General features: G+C 38.4%; 1 protein-coding gene across 21 annotated transcripts in view; it reads left to right on the plus strand.

The window, feature by feature from the left end:
• Positions 1–27,397, plus strand: part of Egfem1 (EGF-like and EMI domain containing 1) — a 609,406-nt gene that overhangs the window by 425,767 nt on the left and 156,242 nt on the right. For 18 of the 21 annotated variants that reach the window (XR_001783766.2, XR_003954418.1, NR_151636.1 and 15 more), the window contains one exon: positions 6,469–6,591. The exons of the other annotated variants lie outside the window; for them this stretch is intronic. Coding sequence is in view for 11 of the 18 variants with exons in the window: in XM_006535559.4 (XP_006535622.1) it covers positions 6,469–6,591 (123 nt within the window). In the remaining 7 variants the exon portion in view is untranslated. The remainder of the gene's footprint in view (positions 1–6,468; positions 6,592–27,397) is intronic. 21 annotated transcript variants of the gene reach the window in all.

A 27,397-nucleotide genomic window follows, 5' to 3' on the forward strand; every position in this document is an offset into this window, starting at 1 on the left:
ACAACAAGAGAGGCATCACACAAAACCAAATCACAAATCGCACAATACAATATCTGACTAGTTTTGCTAAAAACTCTCAAGTACATCAAAACTAATAAAGTTTGGAACTCGAGAGACAAGGCAATTAAATGTGGTATGATATCATGGAAAGAATCCTGAGACAGAAGAGAGGTACTGTGTGAAAATAGGAAATGTCAACGAAGTGTGACTCTGTAACAATGGCCTATGGAAACTGACTCACTAATTAACTAAGTGTGCCTAACTAACATAAGATATTTATAATCATGGGATGTGTGGGATGTAGGGTACAGGGTAAGTGTTTTAAATTTAATTTCCCTACAATGTAAAATGGTTAAAATGAAAATTCAGGAGAAGACATGTTTACTAACAGCTAAAACATGAAAAAACTCTTAACTAGTTATAAATATAAAAATATATTTTCTGTTCAACTTTCAACAAATCAACATTGTTCTAGAAACAGGCAGATAAATGGAGAAAGAAATTATAAGTCCCACAAAGAATGATACATGGATGAACATAAGTTATTGATCACATAAAATAACAATATAATGTGGACACAGTTTAAACATCAAAAACTTCCATAGTGATAATAGTCGCCATAGTAATGATGCAAAAAGTCTAAGCGTAACAGAGTCAAAATGATGCCAGTGACTAGAGTCTCTGGAAGTGGTTAAACACTAACTTATATTATGATCCAATAATGAATGCTGTGGTATCCACAGTTACCACTGAGAGCAATAAATTAATATATAGTAGAAAGTTATAAAAGAAGGAAAATTGAAAACTAAAATACTAAATTTAAAGGAAGGTACTTATGGATAGGAATTATAACATATAGTATATGGTAACCTCATAGAAACATGGAAATGGTATATTTAATTCAAATATGTCAGTAGTTTAGGTCAGTAATACAGGTCATCATATAGTTAAAAAAGTAAGGAGTCTAGGATGTATTTATGTTTGGAGAGAGCTAGAATATGTTCAAATAATTCATGAGAAATTTTCAAATGGGCAGATAATGAAGGGCAAAAGTGGACTACAGAGAATGCACTTCATGTCAACAGTAACCAGACATAAATGGATGCATGGAGCAATGTCACAGAAAGTCAAATTTAATGAGAGATGCTAGATCTAAAAAGACATATTTCAGAACAAAGGGTCATATCTTCTAGGAAAATGTGGCTATGTTAATAAAGCTGCAAACTATCCAGTTTTGAAACAAAACTTTCAATCATGAAAGGGCAAACCAAATCCAATAGAGGGATTGAGAAAATCCTTGAAGATATAAAAATATGAAAAGGCTGAGTAGCAAATTATAATTAATTGAACATATATGTCCATACATATGTGACAGGTATACATATAACTTTAACTCCATATTAATCAAGTGTTAGAATATAAAGCCTTTTTTAAAAGTTTGAAGAATTTAGATTTTTTTAAATATATACCATCTCAATCATGAAAATGATCTAGTATTTAATAACAAGAGATTAGAAAGTTCTCAAAAGTTTTGAAGAACCAAAATATAATTTAATACAATCTGAAGAAAACAAATGTTCTCTTCTAGTAGGAAATGTTTTAGATTGAATAATAATTAAGACATAACATGAAAATCTGTGAGGCCAAGCCAATGCTTAAGGGGAATGGCTTCCCCACCCTAAACATCTCCGTGCAATATCCTGTTTTCTGAAGCTGCCATGGTTTCTTTCTCTCCAAGGTCACATGTGCAACTGTTCAATAAAAGGAAGAATTTCTCTTGCTTCTAGTCATTGTCTCATTCCCCTCCTCTTCATCTTTTTCTCCTCCTTCTCCTCCTCTAATCTCAGCTGCCCTTCTGTACACTTGCTCAACAGGTACAGTTGTGATGCCATTGGCTTCTAAGAGTGGATCATAAGAAATATTGCAGCTTCTCTTTGAACCTCTTAAAATAGGCTATCTGAGGATGAAAGCTACCATATAAAATCTCTGGACTTTGAGAACAAGCAGAAAGAAAGCTCAGGGCTGGCATGTAGAGGGGAAACATTTGGGGGAAAGACAAATCTAACTACCAATCAGAAGTTCCAGCACCTCCACCAAGATTCCAGTCTGTAGATGAACAGCCAGCACACAGGGTGAATTCAACTGCTACTGTAGTCTCCTGGCAGTCTGAGGGACCTCACATGGAGGATCACCAAATTGGGACTGTCAACTTCCAGTAATAGGAAAGAAAATAACATATTTTCTTTTTAACAACTTACTGTTCAGGTAGATTGTCACACATATAGAGGTGAACATAAAAGACAATAATTGGACTAAGAACAACAAAAGACACAAAGTACTCCTAATTTCTGTGTACTAATGAAAAGATAATTAAGGGAGACCAATGATCAGTGCTGGGAAATGAATAATGCTTAGACATTCGTTTTAGAAAACACAAAATAAGTGACACACAGCTGAGGTGGGAAGCTGAATGGATGGTGTGCTGGTCAGACTGAGAATCTTCTAACCGTAGTCCCCACTTGATGAGCTCTCGAGAAGGATTAGGAGGCGTGATGTTTTTGGAGAAGGTGTGTCACTGGAAGTGGTGCTTAGGTTTCAAAAGCCCACACCAAGCATCCCAGTGTGGCTTTCTCTTTCTGTCTGTTTGTTGCCTATGGGTCAAACTATAGCTCTCAGCTACTGTTCCAGCCACATGCATGATGCCATGTTCCCTCCTATGAAGATAAAGAACTAACTCCCTGAAACTGCAAGCTTCCAGTTAAATTCTTTCTTTTGTAAATGTCCTTGGCCATTCTGTCTGCAATAGAACACTGACTAAGACAGAGGTATAAAAGATGATAAGATATTTGAAATATAGAAAAATATGTGATAGATGATAGATAGATAGATAGATAGATAGATAGATAGATAGATAGATGGTAGACAGATAGATAATCAGTACACAAATACATACTTAGATAAATAGGTGACAGACGATAGGTAAATATATAGGTAGATAGATAATAGATAGATGGGAAATAGGTTATAGATCGATAGCAGAAGATAGATAAGTTATAAAAAATGACAAATAACAGAAAGATAGAAGAGAATTTGAAACTATCCTAGTAAAAATAAAGAAGAAAAATTATAATATAATATAAACATATTATTTATTTCATCTTCAAACATGTTTTATCTTCAAAATGAATTCAAAGAACAAGAATGGAGACCTAAGCACAGAGAGGAAAAGTTGGGCATCTAAAAGCTAGTATGAGTTAAGAAAAGCTTAACATAGTATATTCAGACATATATGTGAAATAGAAAAAAAATCCCTACAGTCACACAATTTACCCCAATATATTTTTGCTGTATAACTGAATATATATATATATATATATATATATACATATATATATATATATATATATCAGATAAATTAAGCTCATAAGTCACACACACATTAGTACATATATAGAAACACAGTACACACACATAGCTACATGATGCAGGTGGTATAAGAAATGAATTCAAACATTTAAGTAAGAAAGAAAACCAATCAAAGAAAACACATGGTGGAAATTGTGGCTCTAGCTGCATATGTAGCACAGGATGGCCTGGTAGGTCATCAATGGGAGGAGAGGCCTTTGGTCCTGTGAAGGCTCTATGCCCCAGTATAGGGAAATGCCAGGACCAGGAATGGGAGTGGGTGGGTTGGGGAGCAGGGGGAGGGGGGACGGGATAGGGGATATTCGGAGGGGAAACTAGGAAAGGGGATAACATTTGAAATGTAAACACAGAAGCTATCTAATAAAAAAGATGGAAAACCAAATTATATTTGGAGGAAAGACAAAAGAAGAAATAGTTCTAACTTGCTTTGTTCTCATGAAACATGGCTATAAGAACCTAGCATTACAAAAGGGGGGGTGAAAAAAATGAAAAAAAAATACAGTCATAAGTTTAGCCACTAAAATCATACTTAAAATCCTACCGGAATCCAAAAATATATTTAAAGGCACAATATACTGGTGAGATTTATTTTAGAGATGAAAAAGCCAGTTGTTGTCAAAACCAAATAATTTTCTGTGTAGATTCAGTAGTGATAAGACTTACACTTGTTTATAATTCATATATGTATGAAATCAGAATGCTCTTAATCTGATCAGACGAATCTCCATAGATAACATGGAAATATAGATTCATTTTCATTCCTCTGATGTGCATGTTAAAAAAACAACTCCTTTGAAACCTTGTAGGGAGATGAGATGGATTGTGAACATCTATTTAAGATTTTACTTTAAGACCAATAAGTGAAATAACCAACATTTTAAAAGTTAAACAAATTGACTATTTGAACAGAATTTTTAACAACTGTCAACCAAATGGCCAATAACATGAAAATGTTCTTAACCTAATTAATAACCAGGAAAATGCAAATTAAGTCACAACATGATGCTATTATAAAATTCTCAGAGGACCTGAAACAGAAAAAAGGACATCCGAAACACTGGAAAAAATTAGTAGCACCTGGTTCCTAGTACACAGCTGATGGGAGTATGAATTAGAGTAATCTCTACGGGAGAATGTTTAAGAATAAATAGTAGCAAAGAACATGTCAGACTTTTTGATCCTATGATTTCAGTTGAGATATATTATCCAGTGGAAGTACACGTGTGACTCCACTGAATGCTTACGTACATGAGAGTATCCATGTTACCATTCTTCAGAGTCATCGAAACCAAAAATCATGACCAATTACAGTTTATCTTTAAAACTGATAGATGCACAGAAACAATATTATTGAGGAATAAGGGGGCATGAACTGCAAGTTCATGCAGCACACGGATGTGTCTCAAAAGCAGGATGATTCATGAAAGAAGGCAGATATATACACATACACACACACACACACACACACACACACACACACACAAAGATTCACAGTACAGGTTTGTACAGACTACTAAAACAAAGTAGGACAAAATTAAAAAGGTGACTGATAAGCTTTAAAAAAAAAGGACCAAAAAAAAAAAAAAAAAAAAAACAACAACAACAACAAAACATCTGTGTCCTTCAGCTGTAGCTAGTGCTTCTTTGGACATTAGTCACGGCTGATCCTCACAGGAAGATCATGCTGGTAGTCTGGGGATTGGCTCAGCAGCAGAGCATTAGCTAGCACACACAAGCCTTCAGACTGGATCCCCTACTATTAAAACTTGTCCTTGCATACTTTATTTTCGCAAAATCAAAATATATACTTTATAGGATTGGATACTTTTTTGCATGGGTGACACACTTCACTGAATAGTTTTAAAACAAGCAGAGGCAGTTTCAAAGGGGTAGACACAGTTAGAAAAGTCTAATTAAGAGTCCCTGTAGCTCACTCTGCCTGTTACCTTCTCATTTGGAAGGTGGCAGTTAAGTTACTCAGGTTGGACACACAGGTCCTCCATCTCTTTCTACTTGGCTTCTGCCATTCCTCACTGGTTCCCCCTATCTCTTTCTGTCCCCAGTCTCCCATCCTTATCTACTCCTTTATGTTTCCCCTTCCCCGCCACTCTCTTGCATGTGCATTCATCATATTGAGCAAGAGCCTATCAAGAACTACTCTGCCATGCAGAGTAAACATGTTGAATGGAACAGAACTGTTCCACTGTTACCTGGCAGCTCTCTTTCTAGTGTGAAAACGTTTTAGAATACACCTCGGGTGTTATTTGGGTAGGAGGAATGCACAAAATCGAGTTCTGTAATTAAAGATGACTTTTAGCTATGGGTTTAGAAGTAGGCACAACCAAGTCATAGCCGTTTGACTGTCAGAACATGCTGGATAATACAGAGCACTACCCTAGCTTCTCCCTGCATTCTAGATCTCACCCTGAGATGCTGACTGCTATGAAATTTCTCTGTCATCTGAACTCCAAAACTGTGCAATGCCAAGGGCTCCTATTTACCTATTCAAAAGTAGCACTTCAGATACCAAAGACTAGGACGTGAGTATTTCTCCAGAGCACATTAGCTCTGATTCAAATGCAATCCTAGGGCTGGGGTACAGCTCACTAGATAAAGCAGTTGCTGCACAACCTGCGGTTGAACACTGTGCACAATCAGTTACAGCAGTGCATCTCAGTAAGCCCAGTGCTTCTATGTCAAGATGTGACAGAAACTGAGAGCTCGAAAACTCTCAGGGTAACTGTTGTAGCATCCAACAGAAAGAACACAGCTGAAGGTAAGAATACCTGAGGTTGTCCCATGAGTTCCATCTTCATGCTGTGGCATGTGTACGCTTACAGTTACACACATACTCATACACACATGCACATGCACATACACAAAGACACAAAACAAAATAAAAAGAGAGGCTCCTTTATTTTTTCCTCCTTTAATCCTGAAGTGGAAGGAATATCAAAATGTTGGATCAATTTTAGTAGGGACATTAAAGTTTCTGGGTGTTTAGGTTGCAGGGACTGATTCTATTTATCTATCCAATGGCAGATATAAATGAATGTGCTGTTGACAATGGAGGCTGTCGAGACCGATGCTGTAATACGATTGGCAGTTATTACTGCAGATGTCAAGCTGGCCAAAAGCTGGAGGAAGATGGCAGAGGATGCGAAGGTACCAGTTAAGCCTGTCTGCTTGCTGATAAGGAAACAGAGAATATCTATATAATGCAAAAGACTTTTTTTTTCATCCAAAACCAGCTGAAGCACTTGTGTTAAATATTGTCAAGAGCATATCTTCTTCTACTTGTGCCTAGATTACCCATTAGAACACTTCAAGAAGCTTATTATAGGCAGTGTATGGCTGTATGCTGGTAGTGCTTTTGCCGTGTTCTGATTATAGAATTCCAATCATTTATTTAAGTCCCAGAGTAAAGTACATTTTTAAAAGCCTCTCATTTATTTCTATAGCAAAAATGTGTTGCTTCTCAGAAAATAGTCATAGTTACTAAAATAGAAATGGGGGACACAAGCTTACGTGGGGACAGCATCCTTGCATCAAAGGAGCTTTTCTGCGAGTTTAATTTTTCTTTTCAAATTAATTCCTTTCATCTTTAATGTTTTAAATTCATCATCTTATTTACTTGACAGTCGTTGAGTTCCTGTTCTGCATTAGGCTTTATTCTATGCCTTAGAGATGTAAAATTAATGAGCAATAAATTCTTCCCTGAAGGAACTCATTGATTAGAGGCAAAGATGGAGACGTGTGCTCAGATCTTACAAACTGATGTGCTCAGGCATTTTTAAGTGGGGTTAAATGCACTGGAAACAATGAGATGAGGTCTTTACTCTCAGCTCTGCCCCTAATTGTATAACCTTGGGCAAGTTACTTAATCTCTCTGAGATTGGCATCATCTGTAAAATTTAGGATGATGTTAGCTCCTGAAACTGCCAGCAACGTTGCTTTGAGACCTAAATGAGACAATGTATTCAAAGCACTTAGCATGAAGGGTGGTGTAGCCTAGGCTCAGAGGATAACTGCTGTGCACTGTGTTTCCATTCAGCTTACCTGCTGCTCCCTTGGGAAGGTGGGGGCGTCAGAGGGCTTCCCTCTGAAGGCACTGAGCAGGGTCTCTAGCCTCAAAGATCACGTATGTGACTCCGTTTTCTTCTTTGTCTTTTATTTTTATTTTTATTTCTAATTCACTCTACTCATATGCCTTATCATTTCATAAATTCAGGCATCATTATCTGTTGATTCTGCTCGGTTTTTTTGGAGGATTGTGACTAGGAAAATATTCTAGTTCTTTTGTGGACATTGATCTTGTGAAATCTCACTTTCTGCCTCTCCAGTGAGTGTAGTGAGACAAATGTGAATAAAGAGGTAGAGAGAGTAAATAAAAGAAATCCCTAGTGTGGGAGCTAGACTGAGGTAATGGCTTCATAGCAATTTCTCAGTTCACTTGCAGCTTGGATGGTTAGTCTCCTATACCATGGCTTGGATATGCTATAATATGGAAGCTTTCAGATCAGTAGCCAGAGATGGTCAAGTACAAGAGTATCTGTGACCGTCTGAGATTTGCGTTCTTCAGGGAAGGCCCTTCTGGGGAAGTATAAATTCACAAGGGCAACGCTGTTCCTTTCATTCACTCACTTTCTTGGGATCATATCTAACTTCGGGTGTGGTTGGTAGTAGTACTGCAGTATAGATTCAATATCAGAGGTGTCCAAGTTAAAAGAGAAAGATGACAACACAGACTGCACAGTGACATGTTGCTGACCTTCTCCTGTTCTGACAGGCAGTGACCTATGTGTTGTCCTTTTGCTGAAGATTGTCACGATCATCAATTTCATTGTCATAGAAGCATTTCACCTGTCTAGCCCAACTAGTCACTAAGGCTAGATGTAACAATTCTATTAGCATTTTATACCCATTATTAGCCTGGCAAAGCAGATTAGACTGTATACCTCAGCTCCCTGTCATCTGTTTCTTTTTTATTTGAATCAAGATGCTCCATAAACACTGAAATATTTAGCAAGTAGTGTTTGGACAGTGTTGTCGCACAGTTGGCTTTTTTTTTTTTTTTTTTGCAGGACCAAGAACTGAGAATAGGGATGTGGAAGGAAGCCCCTTTCCCATAAAGAACCTCCCCTCCCTGCCCTGCCCCCCCAATCTCATTCATCTTAGCAGATTTTGTTTTTATTTCCTGATGTAACTGTTTAGTAGAGACTGTAATGCTCACTAGTTATGGCGCTAGCTCAGTTGCTGATGACGTGATGACTTTAAACGTGTTCACATGCACAGTGTTGGTGTGAGTACACAATTCTTACCTCAAAGGGAGCATAAGATCATTTAGTCTGTATTCACATATGAGTGACCATGGCCCTGTCCTGGAAACACTGATTTAGCTTAGGCCATGTTAGCTAATATATTAGCAGTGCCATGAAACTTTCTAATAACAGAAAAAGGAAAGTGTTGGAGTCTGCTCTTAATGCTTTGATTCAATAGGGAATCTGCATGACCAAACACTAAAGGCCCTTTTCCCCAGTTGTTTTTTTTTGATCAATCAATAACTATGCCAACAGCCAATGGCTGGGCATAGGGTGGGTGGGACCCTTAGACTTTCTCAAGCTAGGATGCAGAGAGAAATAAATAGTGAGAATCTCCAGGATGAGAGGGGAGATGGAAGAGGAGAGCAACAAAAAAGACAGCCAACAAGCCGTATGAGACTTGGGATACGTGGCCACTGGCCACTTCTCCAATTGGGCTGGGGTAGCAGGGGAAGGTTTAGTAGTACCCAGCCTTTGAGGTAGCCAAGGCATTTAAAAATAAGCTATGTATGTGTGTCTTTTATTTGCTGATCCAAAGACAGCTTCTGGGTAGCTGTTTGCCTGTGATCTACCAAGAAGACAAAGTGGTGAAACAAAAACCCACCACTACAAGAAAGCATCAATTTAGACCCTTTTTAGAGCATTGGTGGAAATATCAGTTAATTCGGTCACAAAATCTGGGAAATCTTGTGTCATCCACCATGCCCAGGCATTGGCTGTTGGCATCTTTATCGATCAAGGTTTTTAAGTTTTTATTCCAGCTATACAGTTACGTGCAGATTTAATAGTCCACTCCACCTATTTATCCATGGACGCATGCATTCAGTAATTCACTCACACATGCCCTAAAAATCCCTGTCCTGAGAAGTGTGCATCATGTCAGGCAAAGAACAGGAACTTGTGCTGTATTTAGTTCTCTTACATTTACTAGTTGTGAAATGTAAGGTTAGTTACTTATTATAGGTTAGATTTCTGTCATCCATAGAACCAAGATAGCCATACTTACTGTGATAGAGACTCGAGGATTGGACAAAGTCACTGTGACAGTAGAAATTCTTTCTGCTGCTTCTTTGTAACTCCAGGCAAAGAGATGGATGTATGTGTGTGTGTGTGTGTGTGTGTGTGTGTGTGTGTGTGTTTGTGTGTGTCATTGCTGGTCTCCCTCTGCCTCCTCACCTTCACTCACTCCCCTTTCTCCTAGAAACGGAATATATTACCTCAAGTACAGTTTTGTGGATATATTTGTACAGTTGGCCATGGATTTGGGCTAGCTTTGTATTTCCCCTTTGGGATCTGGAAATTGGATCTGTGAATGCCAGAAGACAATGACTGCTTCCATTAACCCTGCTACAATGTGTGTTTGGGCAGAACTAATTCCACACAGGCAAAACTGAGATCCACAGTCTCCACCTGTGGTCAGACAGGTGGTCTACCCTATGAGTCCAAACAATTTTCACCCATAAGTTCTATTCTCAAGTCTTAAGTTTAACAAAATCTGCATTGATCATGTCTCCATCTGACTATTTTGGGTTAGAATTAGTTAAAATTCAGCCAGGCGACATATCTACCTTTTTTAACCTTCTCAAAATACTAATGAAACATTCTCCTAGTGCATAAGAGATGCTCAAGAAAATGCACATAAGTTGTTCTTTCTTTTTCTTTATTTCCTTCTATAATATTTGTTGTCGAAGGTTAAAAAATATGGCCAGCAGTATTTTCCCTCTCCAAGGAGCTTCCAGTTCAATAAAAGAGATAAGATGGGTATACAAACAGCCCTACTATAAGAGAGTAGAGTAAATATGAAGCAGGAAAAAGCAAAGTGCCAAGGGGCTTGAGAGCAGAAAGAGATCACCCAATGCTGAATCGAAATGAGCTAGAATAGGGCGGGCACAAATTATTGTCCTAAGACTGAGTGTCCTCCTTCCACTTCCTTAATAAAGTACCCTATTAGAAATTCACCCATTACCTCATGGCTTGCTGTCTCACTTGCTTTTGATTGACAACAAAAGGCAACTGGGTTCTTAACAACAGAACTGTCAGGGCCATAGCCAGGGCAGCCTTCAGAGAAGATCTGAGGGCATTTTAGTACCCAAGTCTTTCAGACTAGAAAGGAATATCAGAAAACTCAAAACTGAAGCTTTGCTGTGAAAATGAAAACCCTCTCAATCTCTTTTTAGTCCCTCCTTTTAAATAATTATATAGTTTTCTCCTAATAATTCAAAAGAATCATTTCACACACACAGTTTAAGCAATGAGCTATATATTAGCTATTAAATATATATATGTGTGTGTGTGTGCGTAATATATATATGTGTGTGTATATATATATATATATATATACATATATATATATATATACATTCATATATATGTATATTAAATAGAGTTTAGCTCATACAACAAATTCAATTTGAGTTGACATGGAAGAGTCAACGTCACTTGGAGTGTTCCTTGTATTGGTATTCTAAGAGACAGAGGACCCAGAAATATGCTGTGTTTCCTGGAAAGGACAGGGAAGTTACACTCATGATACCTTAACAGTGTGGCTTCCTAAACAAGATGTGAAGAATGACAATACTAATAAATATACTAACTTGGGGGTATAAGCATCTGATTACTTTGTCTGGAGGGATGTAAACTTATCCAGGGATGATCCCCCTAATTGGTCACCTACTATTACGTGATCATTCCTGAAATCATATTAATACAAGCAACACTAAATTGACTCAAGAAAATTTATTTATATACTTATTCAAATATATGCAATAGTACAGACAAAGAGGCCATACATTTTAGAAGGTGTGTGGGGACATGAAAGAGGTAAAAAGGTAGGAACAGATCTTGGTCCGAGACCCGCCGAACTTAGGAAATTAGTCTGAACAGGTGAGAGGGTGCGCCAGAGAACCTGACAGCCTCTGGAACAGGCAGAAGCACAGAGGGGCTGAGGCAGCACCCTGTGTGGGCCGGGGACAGCCGGCCACCTTCCGGACCGGAGGACAGGTGCCCGCCCGGCTGGGGAGGCGACCTAAGCCACAGCAGCAGCGGTCGCCATCTTGGTCCCGGGACTCCAAGGAACTTAGGAATTTAGTCTGCTTAGGTGAGAGTCTGTACCACCTGGGAACTGCCAAAGCAACACAGTGTCTGAGAAAGGTCCTGTTTTGGGCCATCTTCTTCGGCCAGGAGGAGGTCCAAATACAAGATATCTACGCACCTTCCCTGTAAGAGAGCTTGCCAGCAGAGAGTGCTCTGAGCACTGAAACTCAGAGGAGAGAATCTGTCTCCCAGGTCTGCTGATAGACGGTAACAGAATCACCAGAAGAACAATCTCTAAACAGAGTCAACTATAACTACTAACTCCAGAGATTACCAGATGGCGAAAGGTAAACGGAGGAATCTTACTAACAGGAACCAAGACCACTCACCATCACCAGAACCCAGCACACCCACTTCGCCCAGTCCAGGGGACCCCAACACACCTGAGAACCTAGACCTAGATTTAAAAGCATATCTCATGATGATGGTAGAGGACATCAAGAAGGACTTTAATAAATCACTTAAAGAAATACAGGAGAACACTGCTAAAGAGTTACAAGTCCTTAAAGAAAAACAGGAAAACACAATCAAACAGGTAGAAGTCCTTACAGAAAAAGAGGAAAAAACATACAAACAGGTGATGGAAATGAACAAAACCATACTAGACCTAAAAAGGGAAGTAGACACAATAAAGAAAACCCAAAGCGAGGCAACACTAGAGATAGAAACCCTAGGAAAGAAATCTGGAACCATAGATTTGAGCATCAGCAACAGAATACAAGAGATGGAAGAGAGAATCTCAGGTGCAGAAGATTCCATAGAGAACATTGGCACAACAATCAAAGAAAATGGAAAATGCAAAAAGATCCTAACTCAAAATATCCAGGAAATCCAGGACACAATAAGAAGACCAAACGTACGGATAATAGGAGTGGATGAGAATGAAGATTTTCAACTCAAAGGTCCAGCAAACATCTTCAACAAAATTATTGAAGAAAACTTCCCAAATCTAAAGAATGAGATGCATATGAACATACAAGAAGCCTACAGAACTCCAAATAGACTGGACCAGAAAAGAAATTCCTCCCGACACATAATAATCAGAACATCAAATGCACTAAATAAAGATAGAATACTAAAAGCAGTAAGGGAAAAAGGTCAAGTAACATATAAAGGCAAGCCTATCAGAATTACACCAGATTTTTCACCAGAGACTATGAAAGCCAGAAGAGCCTGGACAGATGTTATACAGACACTAAGAGAACACAAACTGCAGCCCAGGCTACTATACCCAGCCAAACTCTCAATTATCATAGAGGGAGAAACCAAAGTATTCCACGACAAAACCAAATTCACACATTATCTCTCCACGAATCCAGCCCTTCAAAGGATAATAACAGAAAAAAACCAATACAAGAACGGGAACAACGCCCTAGAAAAAACAAGAAGGTAATCCCTCAACAAACCTAAAAGAAGACAGCCACAAGAACAGAATGCCACCTTTAACAACTAAAATAACAGGAAGCAACAATTACTTTTCCTTAATATCTCTTAACATCAATGGTCTCAACTCGCCAATAAAAAGACATAGACTAACAAACTGGCTACACAAACAAGACCCAACATTTTGCTGCTTACAGGAAACTCATCTCAGAGAAAAAGATAGACACTACCTCAGAATGAAAGGCTGGAAAACAATTTTCCAAGCAAATGGTATGAAGAAACAAGCAGGAGTAGCCATCCTAATATCTGATAAGATTGACTTCCAACCCAAAGTCATCAAAAAAGACAAGGAGGGACACTTCATTCTCATCAAAGGTAAAATCCTCCAAGAGGAACTCTCAATTCTGAATATCTATGCTCCAAATACAAGAGCAGCCACATTCACTAAAGAAACTTTAGTAAAGCTCAAAGCACACATTGCACCTCACACAATAATAGTGGGAGACTTCAACACACCACTTTCACCAATGGACAGATCATGGAAACAGAAACTAAACAGGGACACACTGAAACTAACAGAAGTGATGAAACAAATGGATCTGACAGATATCTACAGAACATTTTATCCTAAAACAAAAGGATATACCTTCTTCTCAGCACCTCATGGTACCTTCTCCAAAATTGACCACATAATAGGTCACAAATCAGGCCTCAACAGATTCAAAAATATTGAAATTGTCCCATGTATCCTATCAGATCACCATGCACTAAGGCTGATCTTCAATAACAAAATAAATAACAGAAAGCCAACATTCACATGGAAACTGAACAACACTCTTCTCAATGATACCTTGGTCAAGGAAGGAATAAAGAAAGAAATTAAAGACTTTTTAGAGTTTAATGAAAATGAAGCCACAACGTACCCAAACCTTTGGGACACAATGAAAGCATTTCTAAGAGGGAAACTCATAGCTATGAGTGCCTTCAAGAAAAAACGGGAGAGAGCACATACTAGCAGCTTGACAACACATCTAAAAGCTCTAGAAAAAAAGGAAGCAAATTCACCCAAGAGGAGTAGACGGCAGGAAATAATCAAACTCAGGGGTGAAATCAACCAAGTGGAAACAAGAAGAACTATTCAAAGAATTAACCAAACGAGGAGTTGGTTCTTTGAGAAAATCAACAAGATAGATAAACCCTTAGCTAGACTCACTAAAGGGCACAGGGACAAAATCCTAATTAACAAAATCAGAAATGAAAAGGGAGACATAACAACAGATCCTTAAGAAATCCAAAACACCATCAGATCCTTCTACAAAAGGCTATACTCAACAAAACTGGAAAACCTGGACGAAATGGACAAATTTCTGGACAGATACCAGGTACCAAAGTTGAATCAGGATCAAGTTGACCTTCTAAACAGTCCCATATCCCCTAAAGAAATAGAAGCAGTTATTAATAGTCTACCAGCCAAAAAAAGCCCAGGACCAGACGGGTTTAGTGCAGAGTTCTATCAGACCTTCAAAGAAGATCTAACTCCAGTTCTGCACAAACTTTTTCACAAGATAGAAGTAGAAGGTATTCTACCCAACTCATTTTATGAAGCCACTATTACTCTGATACCTAAACCACAGAAAGATCCAACAAAGATAGAGAACTTCAGACCAATTTCTCTTATGAACATCGATGCAAAAATTCTTAATAAAATTCTCGCTAACCGAATCCAAGAACACATTAAAGCAATCATCCATCCTGACCAAGTAGGTTTTATTCCAGGGATGCAGGGATGGTTTAATATACGAAAATCCATCAATGTAATCCATTATATAAACAAACTCAAAGACAAAAACCACATGATCATCTCGTTAGATGCAGAAAAAGCATTTGACAAGATCCAACACCCATTCATGATAAAAGTTCTGGAAAGATCAGGAATTCAAGGCCAATACCTAAACATGATAAAAGCAATCTACAGCAAACCAGTAGCCAACATCAAAGTAAATGGAGAGAAGCTGGAAGCAATCCCACTAAAATCAGGGACTAGACAAGGCTGCCCACTTTCTCCCTACCTTTTCAACATAGTACTTGAAGTATTAGCCAGAGCAATTCGACAACAAAAGGAGATCAAGGGGATACAAATTGGAAAAGAGGAAGTCAAAATATCACTTTTTGCAGATGATATGATAGTATATATAAGTGACCCTAAAAATTCCAACAGAGAACTCCTAAACCTGATAAACAGCTTCGGTGAAGTAGCTGGATATAAAATTAACTCAAACAAGTCAATGGCCTTTCTCTACACAAAGAATAAACAGGCTGAGAAAGAAATTAGGGAAACAACACCCTTCTCAATAGCCACAAATAATATAAAATATCTCGGCGTGACTCTAACGAAGGAAGTGAAAGATCTGTATGATAAAAACTTCAAGTCCCTGAAGAAAGAAATTAAAGAAGATCTCAGAAGATGGAAAGATCTCCCATGCTCATGGATTGGCAGGACCAACATTGTAAAAATGGCTATCTTGCCAAAAGCAATCTACAGATTCAATGCAATCCCCATTAAAATTCCAACTCAATTCTTCAACGAATTAGAAGGAGCAATTTGCAAATTCATCTGGAATAACAAAAAACCGAGGATAGCAAAAACTCTTCTCAAGGATAAAAGAACCTCTGGTGGAATCACCATGCCTGACCTAAAGCTTTACTACAGAGCAATTGTGATAAAAACTGCATGGTACTGGTATAGAGACAGACAAGTGGACCAATGGAATAGAATTGAAGACCCAGAAATGAACCCACACACCTATGGTCACTTGATCTTCGACAAGGGAGCCAAAACCATCCAGTGGAAGAAAGACAGCATTTTCAACAATTGGTGCTGGCACAACTGGTTGTTATCATGTAGAAGAATGTGAATCGATCCATACTTATCTCCTTGTACTAAGGTCAAATCTAAGTGGATCAAGGAACTTCACATAAAACCAGAGACACTGAAACTTATAGAGGAGAAAGTGGGGAAAAGCCTTGAAGATATGGGCACAGGGGAAAAATTCCTGAACAGAACAGCAATGGCTTGTGCTGTAAGATCGAGAATTGACAAATGGGACCTAATGAAACTCCAAAGTTTCTGCAAGGCAAAAGACACTGTCTATAAGACAAAAAGACCACCAACAGACTGGGAAAGGATCTTTACCTATCCTAAATCAGATAGGGGACTAATATCCAACATATATAAAGAACTCAAGAAGGTGGACCTCAGAAAATCAAATAACCCCCTTAAAAAATGGGGCTCAGAACTGAACAAAGAATTCTCACCTGAGGAATACCGAATGGCAGAGAAGCACCTGAAAAAATGTTCAACATCCTTAATCATCAGGGAAATGCAAATCAAAACAACCCTGAGATTCCACCTCACACCAGTGAGAATGGCTAAGATCAAAAATTCAGGTGACAGCAGATGCTGGCGAGGATGTGGAGAAAGAGGAACACTCCTCCATTGTTGGTGGGATTGCAGGCTTGTACAACCACTCTGGAAATCAGTCTGGCGGTTCCTCAGAAAATTGGACATAGTACTACCGGAGAATCCAGCAATACCTCTCCTGGGCATATATCCAGAAGAAGCCCCAACTGGTAAGAAGGACACATGCTCCACTATGTTCATAGCAGCCTTATTTATAATAGCCAGAAACTGGAAAGAACCCAGATGCCCCTCAACAGAGGAATGGATACAGAAAATGTGGTACATCTACACAATGGAGTACTACTCAGCTATTAAAAAGAATGAATTTATGAAATTCCTAGCCAAATGGATGGACCTGGAGAGCATCATCCTGAGTGAGGTAACACAATCACAAAGGAACTCACACAATATGTACTCACTGATAAGTGGATACTAGCCCAAAACCTAGGATACCCATGATATAAGATACAATTTCCTAGACACATGAAACTCAAGAAAAATGAAGACTGAAGTGTGGACACTATGCCCCTCCTTAGAAGTGGGAACAAAACACCCATGGAAGGAGTTACAGAAACAAAGTATGGAGCTGAGATGAAAGGATGGACCATGTAGAGACTGCCATATCCAGGGATCCACCCCATAATCAGCTTCCAAATGCTGACACCATTGCATACACTAGCAAGATTTTACTGAAAGGACCCAGATGTAGCTGTCTCTTGTGAGACTATGCCGGGGCCTAGCAAACACAGAAGTGGATGCTCACAGTCAGCTAATGGATGGATCACAGGGCTCCCAATGGAGGAGCTAGAGAAAGTACCCAAGGAGCTAAAGGGATCTTCAACCCTATAGGTGGAACAACATTATGAACTAACCAGTACCCCTGAGCTCTTGACTCTAGCTGCATATGTATCAAAAGATGGCCTAGTCGGCCATCACTGGAAAGAGAGGCCCATTGGACACGCAGACTTTGTGTGCCCCGGTACAGGGGAACGCCAGGGCCAAAGGGGGGGAGTGGGTGGGTAGGGGAGTGGGGGTGGGTGGGTAAGGGGGACTTTTGGTATAGCATTGGAAATGTAAATGAGCTAAATACCTAATAAAAAATGGAAAAAAAAAAAAAAGGTAGGAACACAGGAGGGGTTGGAGGGAAAAAAAAAGAAGTTAGGAAATAATGTAATTATATTTTAATTAAATTTAAAAATACAATTAAACATAACAGCAACCTTCTGCCTCAGCCATCTGTGACAATTTCAAGACAACTAATCATGACACGGATGTACGTGAGGATTTGGGGAGCTGTAGAGAGATGATTTTGTGTATTGTAAGGATGTATCGCCTATCAATTAAAAAAACTTATGGCCTGTAGGAAAGAGTAGAATAGAGCACGTGGCATCTGGGAAGCAGAGAGAATTCTGGGATAGAGCCAGGTGCCCGGGATCTACTGGGGAAGATGGACGTGTGGTGCCAGAGCATTGATAGCCAGCCTATTTTATTGTAGGTTAACATAATTGGATTATTTTAAGTTTTGATCAAGTCAGAGAAGAGCATAGATATATAATCAAGGTATTTGTAGATATACTTTGAGTCTGAGTCTTATTTCTGGAACCATGGGGCTGGGAGGAAGAACCAGGAAGTGATTCCTACAGGGTGTTGTGTAAGGAGTTTAGGAAGGGAGCACCTGCACTGAAGAGGCAGGGTGCCGTCTGGCACAAAACTCCTTGTTAATGTACGAGTGATCAGCCAACTGGCAATATGAGAGACTGCTTAATGAGGAAGGCTCTTGCTGGCCAGGAACATGCCTAGAAAGGGGAACGATATGAGCCTTGCCTGCTCTCTTCTTCACGCTAAATAATGATGACCCCGTTCAGAGTTGAGACAGAGAAGAAAAGAAATGAGACGCTCCCTATTCTTCCGTCTGTGAAGGATTGAGGTCAGAGACAGGGGACAGACACAGGAAAAGCAGTGATCATTGAAAGTGATGCATCGTACAGCTGTAGCCTGTGCTGTAACTAGGCACGTGCTGCTGTGTTGTTAGGTTTTCTAGTTCCAACAAGCTGAGCACGTGGGACGTTTGCAATAGCACCGACACCCAAAAGGCGTGTGACACGAAGTCATCTACCTACTTCGTGTACGTTTTCTTGTACTTCAAATATTTCATGTACGTTTAAGTATTTTTGCATGTTCAAAATGGTCCCTTGCTAACTCATCAGAAATTGTTGGCTATAGTTAAAAGATTGTCATATGTTGAATTCCATTAGAGATCAAATAAGCTGACTTGACATCATATGTTTTACACAAGGAAACTGGTAACTACACATGCAAATCAATGATTAGAGAAGATTCAAGTCCCAGAATGCAAGGAGCAGGAACTCCAAGCCAGTTATCTGGTTATTCATAACATAGTTCCTTAGACTATAAATAACCATCACATTTAAAGGCCTGATTGATCACTGGAAAACGCATTAAACCTGCAGCCAAGAGAACTGGGCAAGTTGCATTTCATTACCATTGTCTTTATGAAAAGTGAGTTGAGCAGGGGAGGGGGGAGGGGATAGGGAGGTTTGGGGGGGGGGGACCAGGAAAAGGGATAACATTTGAAATGTAAATAAAGACAGTATCTAATTTTTAAAAGTGAGTTGATTTAACCTTGAGAAAGAATAAGTAGGCCTGGAAAAGCAGAACAGCTGTGTAAAGGGGCTGTGATGAACTCAGTAATTAGGAGACAGCCAGGTCACACAGTACAATGTGTCTTAAGCTCCAGTGTGTGTGATATCACCACAGGACATATTCAAATACACCTTCTGCCACAGCCGGGGTGAAGATCTGAGCTCCTGGAGAGGTGGTACTGTAGCTCCCTAGACCACATTCTGTGTTGAAAAGCTTAACTTCTTTCTTTCTTTCTGTTGGTTTCAGAGATAATTAGAAAGCATTTGCTAATTATAATGTAGGTATAATGAAGGGGTGTACAAAATGGTGTGAAATGTGATCTCTGGTGCTTTAAAAAGATAATTATATGAAGACACAACTCAAGTGCCCTATAGTTCATCCCCTTAAGGTTTGCAAGTCCTCCATGGTTTTAGCAGACTCACATGTTCCTGCAGTTCTCACTACAGTCAATGTGAGGACGCTGTTGTCACTGAATAAAGAAGCTTCTAAGATCACCTTACCTCACTGACACTCCTTTGGATCTAAGAAAATGAGAATTTACTTTTAGTCACTAAGGCCCTAAAAACTTTCCCTCACCCCAACCCCCAACACTCTATGACTAGAACTTTATAAAATGCATCTTCCTGTGGCCTACTTCTTTCATGTATCCTATTTTTTTAATAAAGTTCACTCCTATTGTAATATGTAGCAATAAGTACGCTCTAGTTTATAACAGAGATTCACTACTACCTTGGAAATCTCTATGCAGACCAGACTGGTCTCAAACTCTGAGTGCTAGGACTAAAGTATATGCCACTATGCCCAGCAACAGTACTTCATTTATTTTTATATCTAAATTATTTTTATATAGAGACATACCATTTCCCGTCTGCACCTTTGTCAGCTAATGGGCAACAGAGGTGCCACTACTGTAGACATATGTCATTCTCATTTACACAGAAGTGGGATGGATGTATATTGAATGGCTTAGCTGCATGGCCTGATAGAGATAAGGCCTCTTGGATTGTGCAGGGTATATTACTAGTGTATGTTTTATTAGAGCTTCAACTCAATTTGTAATTCTGTATGGAAATGGGCAGGTGCAGTTTGTACTTTTTGATGGAGCATATCAGAATTGAGAATGATCTGATGAAACTGAGATTTCTGATAGCCTTTAAATTTGGGATGGTTAAGGGAGTCAGACTGCCCAGCTATTGACATCTACATGCTGTGAGTGTAGAGAATAAGCACATTAGAACCACAGGAAAATGGAAATATCAAGGTTTTGTAAATAGTAGAAATAATATAGAGCAAAATATTGAATGATATATTTCACATGTAATAAAGAATATCTTTCTTTTTAATTCTTAATTTATTTGGGGGATTATAATATAATAACATCATTTACCCCTTCCCTGTCATGACCTCTTTATTCATTAATTGTTGTGAAATGCATATATGTACAGTACATACATATAAATTCCCAAGTACAGCCTGCTCGATCTATAAAATGTTACTTATATACGTGTGCTGACCAATAAGAGAATCTTTAAAACATCTTGGTCTTGGGTGTCACAACTAAACCAGATTTCTGAATATCTCTATTACTATACAAAGGCTTCCAATGCATTTTCTTATTTAAAAATCTTCACTGGGTCTCTACACATGAATCTGTCATAGCTTTGATATTCCCATCTGGCAGTGCCTGCATTTTCTCTTTCTTATGGGCCTCTGTTTTCTTTTTGTGCTCACTCTTAGTTTTGTCCATTAAAGCCTATGTAAAGTCATTAATGAGAAGTAAGATAAAAGACAGAACATTCTGCTTCATGTTTTCATTAATTATGTTGCTGGGGCATAATATTTATCAGTGCACAAGTCTAGTTGTCAACAAGTCTTCTCTTTGATGAGATGACCTATCTATGTGTTTGTTCCTCTTGCTGTTCCTAGCATTTCACTTTGTTATGTCAGTGAAAATGAAATTGCCAGCTGGTTTTCAGGGAGAAGTGAGCAACGACTGTTTCATTAAAGAAAGGCTCTACATATACATATAAGCAAACAAAATCAATGCATGCTTTAAAAATTGTTTTTGCTTAAAATGCATTCTTTCTTGAAAAAAGTATGGTTTCTTTCAGGATGAGAATGTGAGAATGTTGAGTATAAGTAATAGTTCCTAAAGGAGAATAAAACATGTATGTGTATGTGCATATATATATATATATATATATATATATATATTTGTGTGTATGTATGTATGTATGTGTGTGTGCATATATGTATGTATATATATTTGCTGTGTATGTGCATATATGTTTATGGGGTGAGTTATATATATGTGTATATATATATATATATATATATATATATACACACATACGTGTGTGTGTGTGTGTGTGTGAAACTTATTGTCATCAAGGTATAGAGAACATTCAGGTGCCAGTGTCAAGTTTCAGATGTGTAAATGTAATCCTACAGATTTACAAGGGGTGCTTACCATACACTCTGAGAGCTGGAATTCTGAGGAAGACAGTAGTAAGTGATAAGTAGAAGTAATGATGTAAAGATGTAAAATCTAACCCCTCTCCCAAATTCCATAGTTATGATGAGGACCCAGATCATCTTAAAATATGAGAGAGAGTGACATAGAGAAAGCACATGCCACAGATGAGCCCACCAGATATGCCAGGGACCATGATGTCTGCCTGTACCTTCAGATACATTTGAAGAGACTGCTTTTTATTTAGAGGTTCTGTCTGCATCTTGTGAAATGAATAAATAGATTCACAGACCTCTAATGTACTACCTTGAAGTCAATATATATGTGTTGAGGAACTGCCCATCAATTGTTCATATCAGTAGTCAATCAGCAGGAGATTTTCAATAGGAAAACAGAACATGAATGGGTTTCACAAGTAATTCCTTGATTCCATCATTCTTCAGTGGAGAGGAATAACCATAGTTTCAAAAAACACTTTTGCTTAAATTATCAAAACTTACTAATTAATTAAAAACACAATTTGGGGCTGGAGTGATGCCTCAGTGGCGAAAATCACTTGCTGTTCTTGTTTGGAACCCAGGTTTGGTTCTCAGTACCCACATGGTGGCTCACAACTGTCCATAGACTCTAGTTCCAAAAGATCTTGACACCTTTCTCTGTTCTCTGCTGGCATTAGGCACATGAGTGATACATATACGTCCATGTAGGAAAACATTTGTATGTATAAAGTTAAGTATATCCCTTTAAAAATCAGAATAGCTGAAATTCTAAACTCAGAAATTTTTGTTGTTGTTTTTCATTTTTGCTCATAGAATAATTTATATTTATAATGCTCATTTTGTGGAATAAAAATACTTAAGTGTAGATAAATATATGATTTAAAACCTTAACCAACATTTTATGTGTTTGTTTAATGAGTATACTTCACATGAGCTTACACAGTAACCGAAGGCTGATAGAAGCATCAGAAATGATTATTAAGGCATAGCTGTCTTTGAGATGCTGCTTCTCACGAATCCTTTCTAATCATATGCTATTGATGGGAACAAGAGATCCAAAGAAATCAAGTTCAACCTCTTGGAGAGGATAACAAAATCAGACATATTTGTTTTAAGTCAACACGCATCAAACAAAACAAAACAAAATTGAATCTATTTCCAAAGACCTACTTACATATTTTAAGGAAATGTTTGGCAAAGCTAGGTGCACACCTCTGTGATGTGAACACTCTGGGGCGAGAGCAGTGTGATTAGGAATGTGAGGGCATCCCTGTGTAGAGAGTAATGTCAAGCTGGGCTACATGAGACCCAGACTCTATCAAACAGAGAAAAAGGAAAGAAAAGGCAGAGAAGACTTTGACAAGTGACATTGGTAAAGTAGAACTATGGAGAAAGAGAAAATGACATCTACACATGCCCAAGGAAAGTGCCTTACTCAAAACTATGCACAATTGAATACATAAGGCTAATTTTCTCACTGATTAAGTTTCATCTCATTCCATTTGTCAGGGCTCTGGAATGGCTACTAATTTAACTTCTATATATACTTGGGTCAGGCCAATAAAGTTTTGAAAAAAAATTAAAGGACGTTTCCTATGGCAGAAGACTGAAGTAATAAGGAATTATTAAGAAACAAAGAACATTCTAAATAATACAGTGCTTCGCCCATTATATATGAACACAGACATAAAGAACTTCTCACTGGAATGAGCCCCAGACCATGTTGAGAAACCAGCATGGTCACTGATGACAAAAAGGCCTCAGTGTGGGAGGCTTGTAACCAGTGTTCGGTGAATGACAAAATAGTCTCTGCATGAATTTCAACATCAGAAGTTGGAAATATGGCTTCATTAACAAGCAGATATCTGCTCTGTATGACACTGGAGAAATTTCAGGGAGATCACTCTTCATTGTGCCCTAGTGGGAAGCACAAAAAGCTGATATTGCTGGGTTATGCCTGCCACCAGTCACTGCCACAGGCAGATGGGGAGGAAACCCACTTGTTCTGCAGGTGCTAGAAAAGCCACCGGCTCCATTGAAGCTGGTATTGGAGAAGCTGAGTGTAAGGCAGAAACCTGGTAGTAAAAGTTAGAAGCCATCCATATTGGAGGAGAGAAAGGCTGGAGAAGCTGACTCTGAGAAGCCTGCACAGACTGCCAGAGCCATGTGCTGATTAGGTCACACACGGAGAGGCCATTTACTTTGAGGTTCCAGACAATGGGTAAGCTGCATTAGGAGTTTTTCCATCAGAATAGACTAGATCCAGGGAAAGACTGTGAATACCTCACAGTGCCCACTAATAACAAGGCCCAGCATCACTGTTCCCTTACAGAAAGAAATTAACCACAGTCTCATCCATTCTCACAGATAAAGCAACAAGAAAATTGAGAGCAAGGGATTAGTATGCTAGCATTCAGCATGCTTTCCAGTGATGCACCCTCACCTCACCAAAGAATGAGAAATCTAAGTGCCTGTCCTTTTTGCCATGATATGGATACTCTCCTGAAAGAAATGAAGTCCTCACTACTTCTTGGCCAATGCTGTTTTATGGCTTGCATGGGCCAATAGCACATGGGTGATAGCAGTACAGCATCCATTTCAATCAGAATAGAAGTTTTAAATGCAAGTTCACGGTTCAGTCTGGAATCCTGTATCTAATGCTTTTTCTGTGTTTGATAGCAAAGGGCTTGCTAGTTGCTGGTTGGCTTATCATGATCATGCTATTCAAATTACGGCATAAACTTCCAGTTCATCCTTCAGTGTATTGAATTCAACTGCATCAGGGAGCATAGAAAGACAGGGCCCACCTTGGACAAAACAGAATTCATCAGTAGTCATATGAGAGAAGTCTTGAGAAACAGTTATGTGATGTCATATTAGCTGTCCTTGGTTACAATTCTGAAGGTCAGAGATGAGAATATCATTGTCATCCTTGATTCCTTAGTGTGCAGAGGAACCCTCTACCTTACTTTAATTCTTATTTTGCCAATTTTGATGATATACTGCTAACATGGCCATTGATTTCATTTTTTTGTTATCAAATATCCTCAATTTGTTTTGGACATTGGTCTATAACTTTTGATTCTACTGTTGTTGGTGGTGGTGGTGTTGCTGCTGCTGCTACTACTGTTGTCATTCTTGTTGTTGTTGTTGTTTCAAGACAGGGTATTTCTGTGTAGTCCTGGACTCACTTTGTAGACAGACTGGACTCAAACTCACACAGATATGCCTGCCTCTTCCTCCCAAGGGCTGAAACAAACTTTAAATTTAAAAGTCATGTGAACTGAATATATTCTAAATCACATGGTTTCAACATTTCTTTGCTTAGGTTGGTGTATGACTCAGATTTTCTAATGTTTTTGAACAGGCAAACTATTCAATGTATAAATAGTTTGTGTCATGCTTAAGCTTAACCTCGATCATGTAAAAAATGTATGTAATTGTTGGATACACTTAAGAAATATTGTATCAGCCAAGCTGTTCCTGTTTGACTTTCCATGGGAATATTTGCCTGAGTAAATCTTACTCTGTCCATCGATTTGCCTGCTATGTGATATACATTATTTTCATACTAAATTCAGGCCTAAAGATCAGGAAAAACAGATATCCCTAAGACCAGCTATATTTTTTATTGGAATATCAAACCATGTTTTTCATGAGAAGCCTAAAAGCTACAGCACTATTGAAAAATCCTTGTTTCTTTGGACTCATTTGATATACCCTTAATAAAGTTTTAAAACAACCCATAGTAGATTTCTCAGGAAGCTTGGAGCTGCCACCACTCTCATTAGCACTCCGATTTTAAGCACTGTTTTTGGCATGAATATTGGCAATTGTTAGTAGGGTTGTTTAATATTGAAATACTGGTGGCTGAAGGGACAGGATGCTCAATTATTCAAAAAAAAAAAAAACAGTTAGGTTGCTATTTAGAGTAGCTTAACAAACACAATTACACCTTGTCTTTACTTTCAAAGGGCAGGCTTGTATTCATTTCCTCAAATATGTAGTTCATTGAAAATGCCAACATTTCTAAGTGGTTTTGCATGAGAAGAAAGACTTGATTAAAACAAAAATACCGCTGACTTGTTAAAACAGGAATGTTTTATGATTGACAACTAGTTCACACAACATTTGTTCAATTGGCAATATTATATAAAAATAAACCATATCCCCTGCCTCACCTACTGTTTTCAGAAAAGGCAAGCAATTAGATTCATCACAACCATTGTCTTTTGGATTCTGTGGGATTGTCTATCTGCAAGGGTATGCTTTTGGTCCCCAGCATGCTTGCAGATGTGTTCACTTACCTACATTTCCTTAATCAGAGCATGTTAGCAAAGGTAACCCTGATGGAATCTGCTTGACGAATGAGAAGGGAACCCTTGTTCATGTGGAAATCGTCTGCCTTAGTGTCACTTAGATGCTTACATAAATATGGGAGCGAAGGGGCAGTCAAGCCGAGTTCCTTGGAATTCATTTGCAGTAAGATCACTAAATTAGTGGAAATTTAAGAGAATATCCATCTAAGGAAGTCATATAAATCTGACTTTGGCTACTAACTTGCCTGCTATGTGACATATACTATTTTCCCAGTTAGCTCAGGTCTCGAGATTTCCATGTATGGTACCTTGAGTTCTAGATCCAGCACCATGGATAGTGGAGGGCAAAATTCTTCCAACCACTTTAAAGTGTATTAGTTTCATTTTCATCTTACATTTGGTTTGTAAATTAATACTAAGAATCTTCAAAATGACACCATTTACTCTCCTTACATTTTAACATGCTTTTTTGCATCCAGTAATGACTATTCACAATGAAAATGAAATACAAGTTTATTAAATTCTAAACTCAGAAGACTATTTTTTTCCTTTTTATTGGCAGTGAGGGAGAATACAAAGCATGGTTATCATATTAGTATCCTCCTAGCAGATTTAAACTAACAAGCAGATGTCATATACTTTAAAATTGTCACTTGTTTATCCTCCGGAGCGTGACATTGGATCTTCCTCTTATATTCAGCTTTGATTGCACAACTCAGACACCCCACTCTTTGGAGATAAAGCTGGGAAGGTGCTCACTTCTAGCATGGTTTTAAAAACATTTTGGCTCAGGTGTTCATTTGGAATTATAGGATAGAGATTAGAACAAATGAATTGCCACTGCTTGATTATATTAGCTCTATTTTTTAAAATCAATGTGTCTGATTCTCAAATCTATTAATTTCATATTATTATCTGAAATGATCTTAAAGGCTTCAGGACATTAGTCCAATGATAGGTAAAAGTAACAAAATATGTTCTATTTTGAAATCATTATCCAACTTGCCTGATTGGCAGACCTCAATGTTTCACTCCTGATAATTACTTAATCTGGCATGAGACAAGTAGGACCAAATGAGATAATTGAGCATCCTGGATTCCTGGGTGCCATTCAGTAAATGGCAGTCTTCATGGCACTGTGAGCAAAACCTGGGAATGCTACACTCACCAACCTTTCCTGGGCATAAAGTAATCCTTGCTCATTCCCAAGGTTTGACTTCACTTTAGGGATTCTGTTTACATCTACTTTTTAGTTCTAT

Source organism: Mus musculus, chromosome 3 (assembly GCF_000001635.26).
Source record: "Mus musculus strain C57BL/6J chromosome 3, GRCm38.p6 C57BL/6J".
In the NCBI taxonomy this organism is placed as follows: Eukaryota; Metazoa; Chordata; class Mammalia; order Rodentia; family Muridae; genus Mus; species Mus musculus.